General features: G+C 35.5%; 1 protein-coding gene across 1 annotated transcript; it reads left to right on the top strand.

Annotated features, from left to right (window-relative positions):
- The first annotated feature begins 283 nt into the window (after positions 1-283).
- gad3 (glutamate decarboxylase 3) lies at positions 284-11,397 on the top strand. The gene is given in 16 exon segments (XM_043254319.1): positions 284-416; positions 955-1,106; positions 2,195-2,437; positions 2,512-2,602; positions 3,176-3,288; positions 3,406-3,521; positions 3,795-3,874; positions 3,964-3,992; positions 3,995-4,017; positions 6,880-6,996; positions 7,079-7,143; positions 8,405-8,483; positions 9,794-9,943; positions 10,251-10,358; positions 10,481-10,570; positions 10,691-11,397. Coding segments are annotated over 16 exon segments (1,638 nt in total). The 5' UTR covers positions 284-408; the 3' UTR covers positions 10,865-11,397.
- The last annotated feature ends 2,465 nt before the right edge of the window (positions 11,398-13,862 follow it).

Genomic DNA, 13,862 nt, shown 5'->3' with positions numbered 1-13,862 from the left:
TTCTTTTCCTGATGTATAGAATGTGAAAAACGAGCGAGCAGGATGTATAAAAGAGAAGCATTTGGCCTTGAAGAGTAGTGTTTCTGCTGTCCGAATGCTTCAAGATTTGACCATCTTCGCATAAACCTGTTTTTTTTTTTTCACAATGCCTCTTACATCTGTCAGTGTGGATGCACTGAAGAGCTCGAACACGTTCATATCAATTAACAAAAGAAGAGAGAGTGAATCTGAAAAAGAGATGAGGTTGTGGGCGGTTTCATCCTTATGTAATAGCGTTCTTTCTATTTGGATGGAACGCTGTGACCACACCTATTTTGACTGAAGGTTGGTTGATTTTTAACCCTGGGGCAGAGGCTAGGACTTTTAGAACTCAGACTCTACATACTAACAGTCTGCAAGAGAGCCTCAATGAGAAGGTAAACTACACTGACCTATTGTTGCTGTTTTTTTTATTGTAAAATGTTAGAATGCCATTCAGTAATTTTCTGAATGTACAATTTCTGAATAATTTTATGCAGTTATTTTTGTTAACATAATAAGTGATTAGTGCTCATGTTCAAACAAAGGGCTTTTCACTGTGCTGATCTTTTTCTGAAGTTGTGTTTGTTTGTATCTGACAGCGTTGTTATTGTTAACTGAGAAGGGTAACGCTTTATTTTAAAGTTGGACATTCTTCTAACAGTAGGTAGCTTTGCAACTACATGTCAACCAGCAGTCAATAGAATATTAGTAGACTGTCTGCTTAATATCTTCTAACACTTTATTTTGATTGGTCCACAGCATACTGCATACTGACTATCAGAAACTTGTTCTACTAACCCTAAACCTGCTCTAACAGTTTATTCTGAGCGTTAGTAGACATGTAGTTGCAAATGAATGAGAATTAGTTGACATGTAGTTGTCATGTAGTTACAATATAGAAATATTTGAGCTTGTATTTTGATGTGTGCGCAGGTCTCCAGGAGTCATTATGGAGTTAACGCAAGCTGATAGGTGCCATTTAGACAAGAGCAAACAGGACACAGGTTCTTTAGGAAACACTGATGACAGCCTGAAATTTGATAGTGGGCGCGTAGCCCATGACTTCAGCTGCATCCACGGCAAAGGTACAGCAAATACTCAAATGAAAGGGTTCATGGTGAAAAGTCTGAGCTTCTCTCTTGCAGCAGAACAATGGTACTAGAAACAATTTCTGAAAAGAAATATGGTCCAGCATTGTGGGATAATTCAGTCTTTTCAGTTTGATACTAAATGTAATGAATGTTTTGATTAAAACATGTTCAAACATGTTAAAGGAAGTGCAAATAGTGTGGTTTGACATTCAATTATCTATTCAAATATTGAAATGAATTGATAGGATGTATAACTTGCACTAAGCCTTTTTTGATAAAAGCTTTTCCACATGAAAAAGCAAATGCAAGTGTAATTTTGACTTAAATTTAATTAAACTAAGAGATTTATTTTTAGTTTAGCTACAATTACTCAGACAAAGTAAATACTTTTTATGCATTCAAATTATTTTCATTTAGCAGTGCTTGCAAAAGGTTTTCCAGTTTCCAAATGAAAAATGCAAATTTAACCACAGAACTGTGTTACAACGGCTCTAGAAACAAGCTGCTGTTGAAAAAATAATGACGCCATGCTGGTAAACAGTAAATTATAACCTTCAGACACTGATTGACAGCCCAACCTAGGCTAACTTTTTGAGCAATGTTGACAAGCAACTTTGGTTAATTTTGGCATCAAAGGCCAACCAGGTCTGACACAGGTCCCACAGCTGAATCCAGATATCATTTTGTTACTCGTTCTCAATAAGAACCCAAGCAACATTGCTCAAAAATGTTGAACCATGTATAATCTGCCTTAATGTCATGCAGATAAACTAAATGTTGTTTTCAACTTCCCTGTATCTAATTCATAGTGCTTGATGATACCCTTGTGAAAATTATGGTTTTACAACCAAAAAAGGTTGTTTAAACCACGTTGACCACAGATTAACCATAGTTTGCTACACAAATTATAATTTAACCATGCTATTTGAAATAAAACTGAGGTTATACAAATCGTAATCAATATGCCAAAAAAACATGGTAAATGCATTTTAAAAGTAAACCAATGGTTAACTTTCATGAGGGTACTGAACCTAAATCACAAATAAGTTGTTAAAACAAATTTGCATTTTGTGTTTGTTTAGATTTGCTCCCTGCTGAGGATGGGGAGGAAACAACCAAGCATTTCCTCCAGGAGCTAGTAAACATCTTGCTGGCCTACATCAGTAAATCTCTCAAATGCAGCTCCAAAGTGCTGGATTTCCACTATCCTCACCAACTTAAGGAAGGCCTGGAGGGCTTCAGCCTGGAGCTCCCTGACCAACCAGATAACCTGGAACAGCTGTTGGTGGACTGTAGAGACACACTTAAATATGGAGTTAAAACAGGTAAGGACGAGCAAAATAACACTGGGTTGTGTTTAGTAGAGAATTTTGTTAATGTTGTCCTTTAATGTTGCCAGGTCATCCAAGATTTTTTAACCAGCTGTCAACTGGACTTGACATCGTTGGTCTGGCAGGAGAATGGTTGACATCCACAGCAAATACGAACATGTAAGATAACGGTCAAAGTATAATTATGAATGAAGAGAAAAATAAATTTAAGGGTGGCTAGAGATGGATTAAACACATTTAAAATTAGGTATTGGGATGAAAATAATTATGTTTCAACATTGATTTACTGTATTCTTTTAACCAAGATAAGTTTAAAAAACTCTTAGTGAAGCCAAAATTGTAGACAGTAGAAGATTTCGAAATGACTATTTTAAGAGTTGAGGGTGAGTCAACGTTGACTCATTATAGGTGAACTATTCTATTAAGTTCCAGGTGTTCCTGGAGGGCAAAAGCCCTGCAAAGTTCAGATTCACTTCTAATGAAATGCACCTAATCCAACTAATTGAGACTTTCAGGCTTATTTAAAAACTACATTGTTTGACACCCCCGCTTTTAGTGGACTAATTGAAAAATCCTGACATTTGTGACATTTTCATTACAAACTATAAAAAAAAAAATCTTAAAATGAATTTAGAAAAAGCATTAAAGCAAACATTAAAGCAAAGTTTGTTTCCATCATGCCCTATTTCTTTCACATTTTATCAAGGCACGTATGTTCTTCTCTGTTTACAGGTTCACTTATGAAATATCCCCGGTCTTTATACTCATGGAGGAGGTAGTTCTGAGAAAAATGCATTCAATTATTGGATGGCCAGAGGAAGATGGAGATGGCATTTTTTGTCCTGGTAACAAGCTGAAAGCACAAAAATACAGGAAGCATTTATATTTGAATTTTGAAAAATGAACATTGGAACTTTTCCATCATTAGTAGTTCATTAAACAGCTAATGGCTTTCTCCGCAGGAGGCACCATGTCCAATCTGTACAGTGTGTTGTTGGCTAGATTTCATCTCTTTCCAGCAGTGAAGACCCAAGGGATGTCTGCGATACCTCGCTTGGCTCTGTTCACCTCCTCGCACGTATATGATCTCATTATTTTTTTCCTCCACTCTCAGCAGGCGTGCTATGACAGTTCCACTTACTCAATGAGACACATAGCACAACACATTTCAGCTATTACCTCCTGACCCGCTGATTGGGAGGTCAGACGTTACGTGTCACAGCAGTGTTTTTTAAAAGTGCTCGTAAACTGACGTTAATTCGAATATTTCATGTCTTGTTATGGTAAAGCAAAAGGTCAGATCATGTTAGCTGTTTGCCTGTGCATGTTTAACATACGCTTTCCTTATTAGAGTCATTATTCAATCAAGAAGTCTGCAGCGGTTCTCGGCATCGGCTCTGAAAACGTTATAGTCGTCAGATGTGATGAAAGGTAAGACCGCTGGATGGAATCATAAGTTCATCATTTGCTATGTGTCCAGTTTACCGAGATTAATCAAACGTTTGGTTTCTCTCTGTGAGGGGGAAAATGATCTCATCGGAACTGAACTCCGCATAGAGGCAGCAAAGTCTAAGGTTGGTCAAATGAGCTGACTTGAGTTTTAGTATACGGACCAGTTATGGCTATTATGGCTATTATTAAAACATTTAAAAATGAAACAATTAAAAAAATTAATTTAAAACATTTAATTGAAGAAGAAACAACAAAACATATAAAATATACAATATATATATATATATATATATATATATATATATATATATATATATATATATATATATATATATAATTTATATGATATTATAAGAAGGCCAGAAAAAAAAGTAATAATAAAGTTGAACCTTACGTAACTGTTCCTGATAATCTGAATGAAAGGTAACATATAAAGGTAACATATAAGCATATTGGGAGATTGTTGCAGAGTTTGGGTGCTAAATATGAGAAGGATTTGCTGCCCTCAGTTGATTTTGATATTCTAGATATTATCAAATGGCCAGTTTTTTAGAACGCAGTAGATGTGGAGGACTATAATGCGATAGGAGCTCACTCAAATAGGAGCTAAGCCATTCAAGGCTTTTTAAGTTATTAATAAGATTTTCAAATCTATACAATGTTTAATAGGGAGCCGATACAGAACCGGTCTAATATGGTCATACTTCCTGGTTTTAGTAAGGACTCTAGCTGCTGCATTTTGGACCAGCTGTAGATTGTTTACCAAGTATGCATTACAATAATCTAACTTTTAGCGTGAATTAGCATTCCTGCATTTGACATTCAGAGCATAGGTCACAATTTGTCAAAATGTTTTTGAGTTGGAAAAATGCAGTTCTACAAATACTAGAAATGTGTCTTTCAAAGATTCAAGATTGATCTGCAGTTGGGTCAAGTAGATTTTTTTTTTAACGAGAGGCTTAATAACAGCCGATTTGAAGGTTTTGAGGACATATCCATATGACAATGATATAATAATAATAGCCAAAAAAGGATCTATGACTTCTGGAAGCACCTCTTTAGTTTATATGGAATAGGATACGAACATACATGTTGTTGGTTTAGATGATTTTATATATTTAAAGTTATAGTTTATATATTTCTTCCTCTCCTGTAGTAGAGAATGAGTGGAATCTGATGTGATAGTGTAGCTGACGGCTGCATGGTTACAGTTTTATTTCTGATAGTATCGATCTTAGAAGTAAAGTTCATAAAGTCATAGCTGTGCTCTTCAGAAATGTCAACACCTGTGTGCTCATTAGACCAGTCAGATCTTCCCTAAACGTAAAGGAGCAACTGTATCTAAAGTGCTAGAAAAGAGAGAGACCATAGTTTTTGTTGCATCATCAAGTTTTTCTGCTCTGTTGGATGTGCTGACGAATTGAGATAAACCATGAAGATTACTCACGAAGCAGTCTTTTGTGGTAGAAGTGCTGGTTCTACCATACATGTAACAAGAAGTGGAATTTACAGTTTACAGCTATATGGAGTTTACAAAAGACTAGATAATGATCTGAGATATCATTGCTTTGCTGCATAATCTACCTACTGACTATAGGTAACCTTTCAAGAACATGTCAGCTTATTCTAACCCTAAACCTACCAGTCTACTAATACTCTACTAACACTCTAATGAAAGTTGGATGACATGTAAGTGCAAAGGTACTTATTCTTAACAGAATGTTCAGAATTTTTTATTTGTTGAACATCAGGGGACAGACATAGTCTCTATAGTGTAATATGAAGGTGAAAGAGCTGAGAATTAACTGGCAAGTCAAGTCTGCTCAAGATTTGAGATAATTACCAGTATTTGTCTGACTAGTAAATGTCTGAGGTTTTATTTAAACAGATTCTATTATTACCATTCTTATAGTCTCAGATTCAACCAAGGTAAAAATATCTAAACGTAATAATGGACGGAGCATAATTGTCTTGTTTTTAGCAGATTTCAGATCTAATATTTATAACTACAAAGAAGCCAGCAAATTCATTGTGCATTGTAAAATAAATGCAATACAAATGCATTGTAAATGCAAAAAAACCTGTACCTTAAATACACTAAAAATAAAGTTCCCGTATAGAATCCATTGCTATTTGCACTTAGTGTAAATATCATTTAAGAACACATGCTATTTTGACTTATTGCAAACAGCATCTAATGGCTATTTACGCTTAGCCTCTGTCTTTATTTACACTTAGTACAAATAGCCCTTGTCTAAAATAAATGCCAGTTCTACTACTTTAAGATGTAAGCTTTAACATGATAAACTGATGGTTTATCTGTTATACTGTAGCCAATTTAGATTTGAATTTATCCTGCAATGTGATAAATGTTCATGAATGGGACATTTTTATGCTTTTCTTTTCCTTTTTCCTAAAATTATCTTGTAGGTTAAATACAGCCATTCCATATTTAATTAAGTTCCAATAAAATGTAAGTTTCTGGATTTTTTTTTTTTTGCACATGAAATTGCTAATGCATTTCGTAAACAATTACTAAGAGACAGTAAGTAACACTGAATTAAATGTGAAATTTTGTATGAATAGTATTTTGATGTAAAGACCAATTCATACTGCTCAGATAGATAAACAGCAAAAGCTTTAGATTCAGGCATCTGTTAGCTTGGGTGTGTGCTTATTTTTGTTGACCGAATATATTGAACTGGCGTTTGTTGGGTGTTGTAATGTACTGAAAGTAATATACTGTAATCTGGTAAACTTAAAAAAATTTAAAAACACGAATAAAATATTATTAGAATATGTTAGACAAGAATTTCTATTTCATTCTCATTCTACTATAACATGTCATGCTTCGTTTAATGTGTTATTTGCTGTTCCTTTGCAATTAATTTTCTTTGGTAAAATAGTTTCAATACGTTTTTTTTTTTTTTTTTTTTTTTTTCAGTGTGTGATATTTTTTCTACATCCCTCTTTGCTGTGTATAGGGTCTGGTGCCATTCTATGTCAACGCAACTGCAGGAACCACAGTCTATGGAGCTTTTGACCCTCTGAACGAAATTGCAGACATCTGTAAAAAACATGGCATATGGATGCATGTGGATGTAATATGTTTTATCTTATCAGGTACGTTTTATTAAATATAGTCAGTATGATTTAGAGCTTTAATGTTGTCACTTCCTTTAGGCTGCTTGGGGTGGAGGCATGCTTCTGTCCAACAAACATCGTGTGAAACTGCAAGGAATTGAAAGGTAGGCTAAATCAGTCATCTTGATTGTATAATGTGTTGCTCAGTGGCATAAGCAACGCCAAGGTCATGGGTTTGATTTACGGTAAATTCATGAATTGATTCAGGAAAATTTACACCTTGAGAGCAGTGCAAATTGCTTTGGATAAAAGCCTCGACTAAAAGCATAATTGTTAACTGGGAAACATTCAGTCCATTTAACAGTTGGGAGAGCAGATATCATTGTTTAGTGGTGTAAACAACTCGGAAAGAGTCCAGTTTAACTCTATTAGAGATTGATTGATACCTGCAAATTTGCAGTGTGCCACAGAACAATAATGGGGTGATTGTTTTCAAGGCTTGTAACATTTTCTGATCCCATTGATGAAATAATGAAATATATATAAAAAAAGGATGAATACATGGCCAATGGGCAAGTAACTACTAGCTAATTACAATTAGTGTTCCATATTCTAAAGTTTTACCACACTTCATATGTGGTAACACTTTATTTTAGGGTCTCTTTATTGGAACTAATGGCTATTCGCATGTATATTACTAGAATATAAGTAATATATTAGTACTAATTAAGCACATATTAATTAAACCTATTCTACATTTACTTATTCTACATCCCTAATCCTACTCAATACTTAAACTTACCGACTACCTACTATTGATAAGCAGAAAACTACGAATTTATTGTTCCCTAGTCTACAGTTTTACCTAGTAAGTTTATGTTCCCATGCTACCGGTTTATATAGCTGGACTATCTAGGTGCTTTCAAATCTTGTTAGCTAATGCAAGCATGGGCTGCTTCAGCTGCCTTAAATGTCAGCATTCAATTCTTTGGACACTTCTTCAACATCCCTCTGTTTCTTCTTCTTTTAATCAACACAAAGTGCCGCCTTCATTGCTATTATGTATGCTGTTCAGCGGGATAATTTATGTAATTTCTCTACAATTTTACCTCCAAAAGGAGTGTGGTGAAAGCACATTGACATTTACTCTGCAAGACTGTTAAAATGTATAACCCACTCACCCCCCATCAGCCTAAAAACCTACTTTATTTCTTTCATTTCTTTTGTACTGCTGGTTGGTCAGAACCTGCAATTACAGCCCTGCTCCTAGAATACATCAAACTGATACAAAGTTTCTGTCTAATGGATTCCACCTCCACTTTCACCTCCATTTCAAAAATCATTTTATATTTTGAATGTGTACTTTAAATTGGTGGAATTATTTCGACATCTAACGTCATCAGGCTATAATATGCTTTCATCCAGAGCCCATTCTGTGACCTGGAACCCCCACAAGATGATGGGCGTCCCATTGCAATGCTCAACCATTCTGGTGAAGAAAAAGGTGAGCTGAGCTGGAAAGTTTAATCAATGCTGTTAAGATTGAATTAAAAATAGTATTTATTTTAAAAATATTATAATATTGAAGAAATATTTTTCACACCATAGGACACAATCCAATTTTTATTTGTCAAGTAATATATTTGTATATATATATATATATATATATATATATATATATATATATATATATATATATATATATTACCATTTTGAAGAAACCGAAGAGTTGTCAATAGAGTGGACCAGCAGGGTTAAAGTTTTCAAATTGCGTGTTCAATCTCGAAATCTCTCAAACGCCTCTACACAATCCCAGCCAAGGAATTAAGGTCTTATCTAGCTAAACGATCAATCTTCTTCTAAAAGAAAAAAGAAAATAATAAAACGCCTTTTCGACTTCATGCATTACATAATCACACTGGAAAGGTCACTTGTGATGTAGGCGGAATCCAGTGTTTACAAAGTAAACGTGCAAAGAAAGGTCAAATGCCCTTTACAAAAAAACTTGAACAGAAAAAAAATGAGATTAGTTTTTGGCCCTACCGTACCTTTTTGAAAAGTCAAGCACGCTCATCGCAGAGCTAGTGCAACATGAGCATTTGTGGATAAAATGGTTGATCATTTTGTTAGATAAGACCCTTGTTCCTTGACTTGGATTATGTTAATAGTTCACCAAAAAATGAAAATTAGCCCATATTTTACTCACCCTGAAGTCATCCTAGCTGTATGTGACTGTCTTCTTTCAAACTAACACAGTCAGAGTGTTTTAAAAAAGAAATCCTGGCTCTTTCAGGCTTGGTAATGCTCGTGGATAGCAGCCATTATTTTGAAGCTCTGTAAATCGGATATATCTGCAGGTTCTGCAACGTAAAACTATCCTAAACGCCTTCTGGGGTTATCGCATATCCCATTTTTTTAAAACTCTGACTGTGTTTGTCTGAAAGTGATATACACCTAGGATGGCTTCGAGGTAAAATAGTAAAATATGGCCTACTTTTTATTTTTGGGTGAACTATTCCTTTGACATTGCGCCTCAGTGTCGGTAGTCGGTAGGCTTATATGATTGTTGTATTTTTCCCCCAATTTTCCTGAGTGACACAGTTGGATGTCAATATCAATATCTGACCACAAATGATTGCAGAGCATGCAAGAAAGTCAAAGAAAGATTCAAGGCTTTGTCAAGAACAGTGGGCAGCTTTACTGTTTAGGACGAACCAGGAAATCATACACTTTCACAACAGGCTGTAAAGAGTCATTGATGCTTTAGGAGGTATTGAAAAACAAGGCTATCTAAGGGCCGTGTGTTGTTCTCAGGGCCTCCTGCAGGAATGTAATCAGCTGTGTGCCGAGTATCTCTTCCAACCTGACAAACACTACGATGTGTCCTACGACACCGGAGACAAAAGCATTCAGTGTGGACGGCACGTAGACGTCTTCAAACTCTGGCTCATGTGGAAGGCGAAGGTACGACACATAATCTCCTCACACAAACTAAAAATGTGTTTTCAACCACCATCAGCGAAGTGAGCCGGGAAATGACAGCTCCCACACAAAAGAGATAAGATAGAAGTAGAGATTGCACACCAATTATTTAAGATAAATATATTTTATTTATTCTTTTATATAACTATATTCTATTAAAAATCTACTTTTAAAATGTGTATTTCTCTGTTGTGCATCATAAAAACACAAAGGGGCTACAAAGATTTAAATATGACAAAAATCATCCGAATCATCATTTTCTTTTCTAATATTAAATAATTCTTTGTAGGGTTCCGAGGGTTTTGAAGCACAGATCAACCACTGCTTAGAAAATGCAGAGTATCTTTACTACAAGCTAAAAAGAAGAACAGACTTTCAGCTTGTATTCAAAGGAAAGGTATAAGTGTCACGTTTCTGCAAATCCTTAGCATATTTTAAGATGGAAATAGCTGAATAATTCTAACAGTTGTTAGAGCTCATCACTTCATGATTTCATATGCATTTCATGTATTATTTCAGCCCGAACACAGCAACGTCTGCTTTTGGTATCTTCCGAAACGACTGCAAAGCATTCCTCCAGGCCCAGAGCGAGACAGAGAACTTCACATGGTAAACCTTTTCATTTCTTACTTAACCAGCAAATGCAGGAAGATAAATTAGTCCATCTTTGCTTATTTACAGAGCGCTTACCGTTATCTGCTTATAAGATGACATTATGAATTCCCACAGGTGGCTCCAAAAATCAAGACAAAGATGATGGAGGAAGGATTCACGATGATTGCCTATCAACCTCTGGAAGACAAAGTCAATTTTTTCCGCTGTGTTTTTTCCAACCCAGCCACTCAGAGAGAGGATGTGGACTTTCTAATACGAGAAATCGCTCGTCTGGGCTGTGAACTCTAGAGATTCTTTCTTAAAAAAAACTACAGGATTAATATTTATTTATAGCCTTCATACCTCTTGCAGTTGTCATACAGCACTTTTTTTTTTTTTTTTTAACATCTTTGAACATTTATAATAATATTAGCAATTATGAATAATTCATTCTTCGTCTAGGTGAAGTGTATTATACCTGATCTCCGTTACAAATCCTGTAGTTTTGACGAACATCAACTAAACTTTATTATAAATGAGATTTGAAAGGCATATATAATACTAAAATGATCATATAAATAATAATTTATTAAATAAATAATATTGGAGCTACATGACCAAAGGGAATAGTTGATCGTTGCTGGTTTTCATGAAGCCAGCGTGTTGATGTAAGATGAGTCATTCCCTATATACCATGTCTATACTGCACCTAATCAATGTTACAAATGTTTTGTGTGTGTGTGTGTGTGAATTTTGAAGGGAATTGCTCAGGTTTCTGTCGAAATGTTCTGCAGTCTGCTAGTGCCTCCTGCTGGTAGGATCCAATAAAGCTACTAAATGAATAGGCCTTAATTATGAGATTGTGAAATACCGAACACTGAGGGGGGAGTCAAACATTCATGACGGCATTCATTTAAATAGCATGTTTAAATTAACTTGCTCAAATCGAGCACATCTTTGATTTTTATCACATTTTCGTCTGAATGTGTAGCTTTTCATGGTTCACTCGTAAGCGCGAGAAAAGGATTTTACACATTTATTTATTTGTATACCGCCTGCTGTTCTAGCTCCATTAAGAATAAAATTCTATAGCATGCAGGTCCGTCTGAATTTAGGTTTGTTATTGCAGCGCAAGCCTGGGATTAATTTGCCTTCAAGCCTACAAATGACAGTTAAGATTGAAAATCGGTCAGAACAGATGGGTTTTTTTTACGCCTTTTATCCCAGGCTCTTTGTCCCGACAATATTTTTTATCCATATATTCCCAAATATATATTTCAAAAGCATATGACAACATCCTCGTGCAGCGCGTAAGAGGATTTGTGAGCGTGTGACTGTGAAGATGGATTGTGTCAGTGTTGTGTGTTAATGGCCTGTTAAAGGCCCCTTTGGATAGGTGATTTACTAAAGTTAGAGGAGAAACCGACATGTGGACAACACCATCAATCATGTACAGTGCAGCCTGGCGCTTTGCATGATTTTAGCAAATGCTGGCAGTTCTGTTGCATGTTGACAGATGCAGGCCGAGGTAAATGATGTGTGCTCTTTTGGCATTGTTAGGCAGAGCTCTAAATATGCATACTGACACAAGAACATGGCCAAAAAATGTGGAGTCTGTTGGAATACCGCATCGATATATTCATTTTGTTTTAATTAAATTAATCTTTTCATTTTCAAGAAATGGGATTAAAGAGATGTCCTCCTGTTGTTACTGTATGTGTAAAAAAACAGGGCATAATGTGCTGTAATAATACAATTGAATTTTCTTTTTGAATTGAATAGGGGTTTTTTAGGTGTTTTACCTGTATTTGAAATTGTGCATTTGCATATGTATATAACCAGTAAAAATAATATAAAATAAGCAGTACTTTTTTTACATTTACAGGTTTGAAATGTAAAACTAAATATATAGCAGGGTAGAAGCACAAATGTCAAAATTTTGCATCTAATGTCAAATTTATCTCACGATTTTCAGTGTTACGTTTTTAACTTACGTCAATTATTATATAATTATGATTTACCAAAGCATGTTTTTTTTTCTTATGTGGCAGAATTAAGCTTCTATATTAATGGGCTTTCGTAGATCATAGTGAATATGTTTAGTTTTCTCTAACGGCGAACAACGTTTGGGCAAAGAGACAGCATGACTATATGCTTTATGCAGCTGTGGTAAAAGGGTGTTAATTTTAAGTACAGCATGTACAAAATTGTACTGTCAAATGCTTGTCATTATTTTGCCACAAGATATTTTTCTTTCATGTCACATGATTTTTCATACCACATCAGGTCCTGTTGTAATGCTAGCTGGCCTGCTTGATCACAATTTAAAAGCATTGCAGAATGTATTTACTATATGTCCCAAGATTTGTAAAAGCATTGATCTGCATCACAGTATGAAATGATAAAATGCATACAACAGAGATTCATGCTATTTTTATAGAATTCCAAGAACAAGACGTGGAAAAAAAGTACTGTCATCAATCAAGTGTGATGGGTGGTGTTGACAGCTTTTGATGCAGATGGGTGAGCTGCATTGGGCCAGAGCTCATCTCACATTTGATATCAATATACAAATGCGATAAATCAGAAAAAGTAGGAAAATTACTATTTGGTTTTAATTTTATTTAACTAATGCATATACAGGGAGTGCAGAATTATTAGGCAAATGAGTATTTTGACCACATCATCCTCTTCATGCATGTTGTCTTACTCCAAGCTGTATAGGCTCGAAAGCCTACTACCAATTAAGCATATTAGGTGATGTGCATCTCAGTAACGAGAAGGGGTGTGGTCTAATGACATCAACACCCTATATCAGGTGTGCATAATTATTAGGCAACTTCCTTTCCTTTGGCAAAATGGGTCAAAAGAAAGACTTGACAGGCTCCGAAAAGTCAAAAATAGTGAGATATCTTGCAGAGGGATGCAGCACTCTTAAAGCTAAGCTTCTGAAGCGTGCTCATCGAACAATCAAGCGTTTCATTCAAAATAGTCAACAGGGTCGCAAGAAGCGTGTGAAAAAACCAAGGCGTAAAATAACTGCCCGTGAACTGAGAAAAGTCAAGCGTGCAGCTGACAGGATGCCACTTGCCACCAGTTTTGCCATATTTCAGAGCTGCAACATCACTGGAGTGCCCAAAAGCACAAGGTGTGCAATACTCGGAGACATGGCCAAGGTAAGAAAGGCTGAAAAACGACCACCACTGAACAAGACACACAAGCTGATAAGTCAAGACTGGGCCAAGAAATATCTCAAGACTGATTTTTCTAAGGTTTTATGGACTGATGAAATGAGAATGAGTCTTGA

The sequence above is a fragment of the Puntigrus tetrazona genome, chromosome 2 (genome assembly GCF_018831695.1).
Source record: "Puntigrus tetrazona isolate hp1 chromosome 2, ASM1883169v1, whole genome shotgun sequence".
Lineage (NCBI taxonomy): Eukaryota > Metazoa > Chordata > Actinopteri > Cypriniformes > Cyprinidae > Puntigrus > Puntigrus tetrazona.
This window is presented reverse-complemented; position numbering and strand designations above follow the sequence as displayed.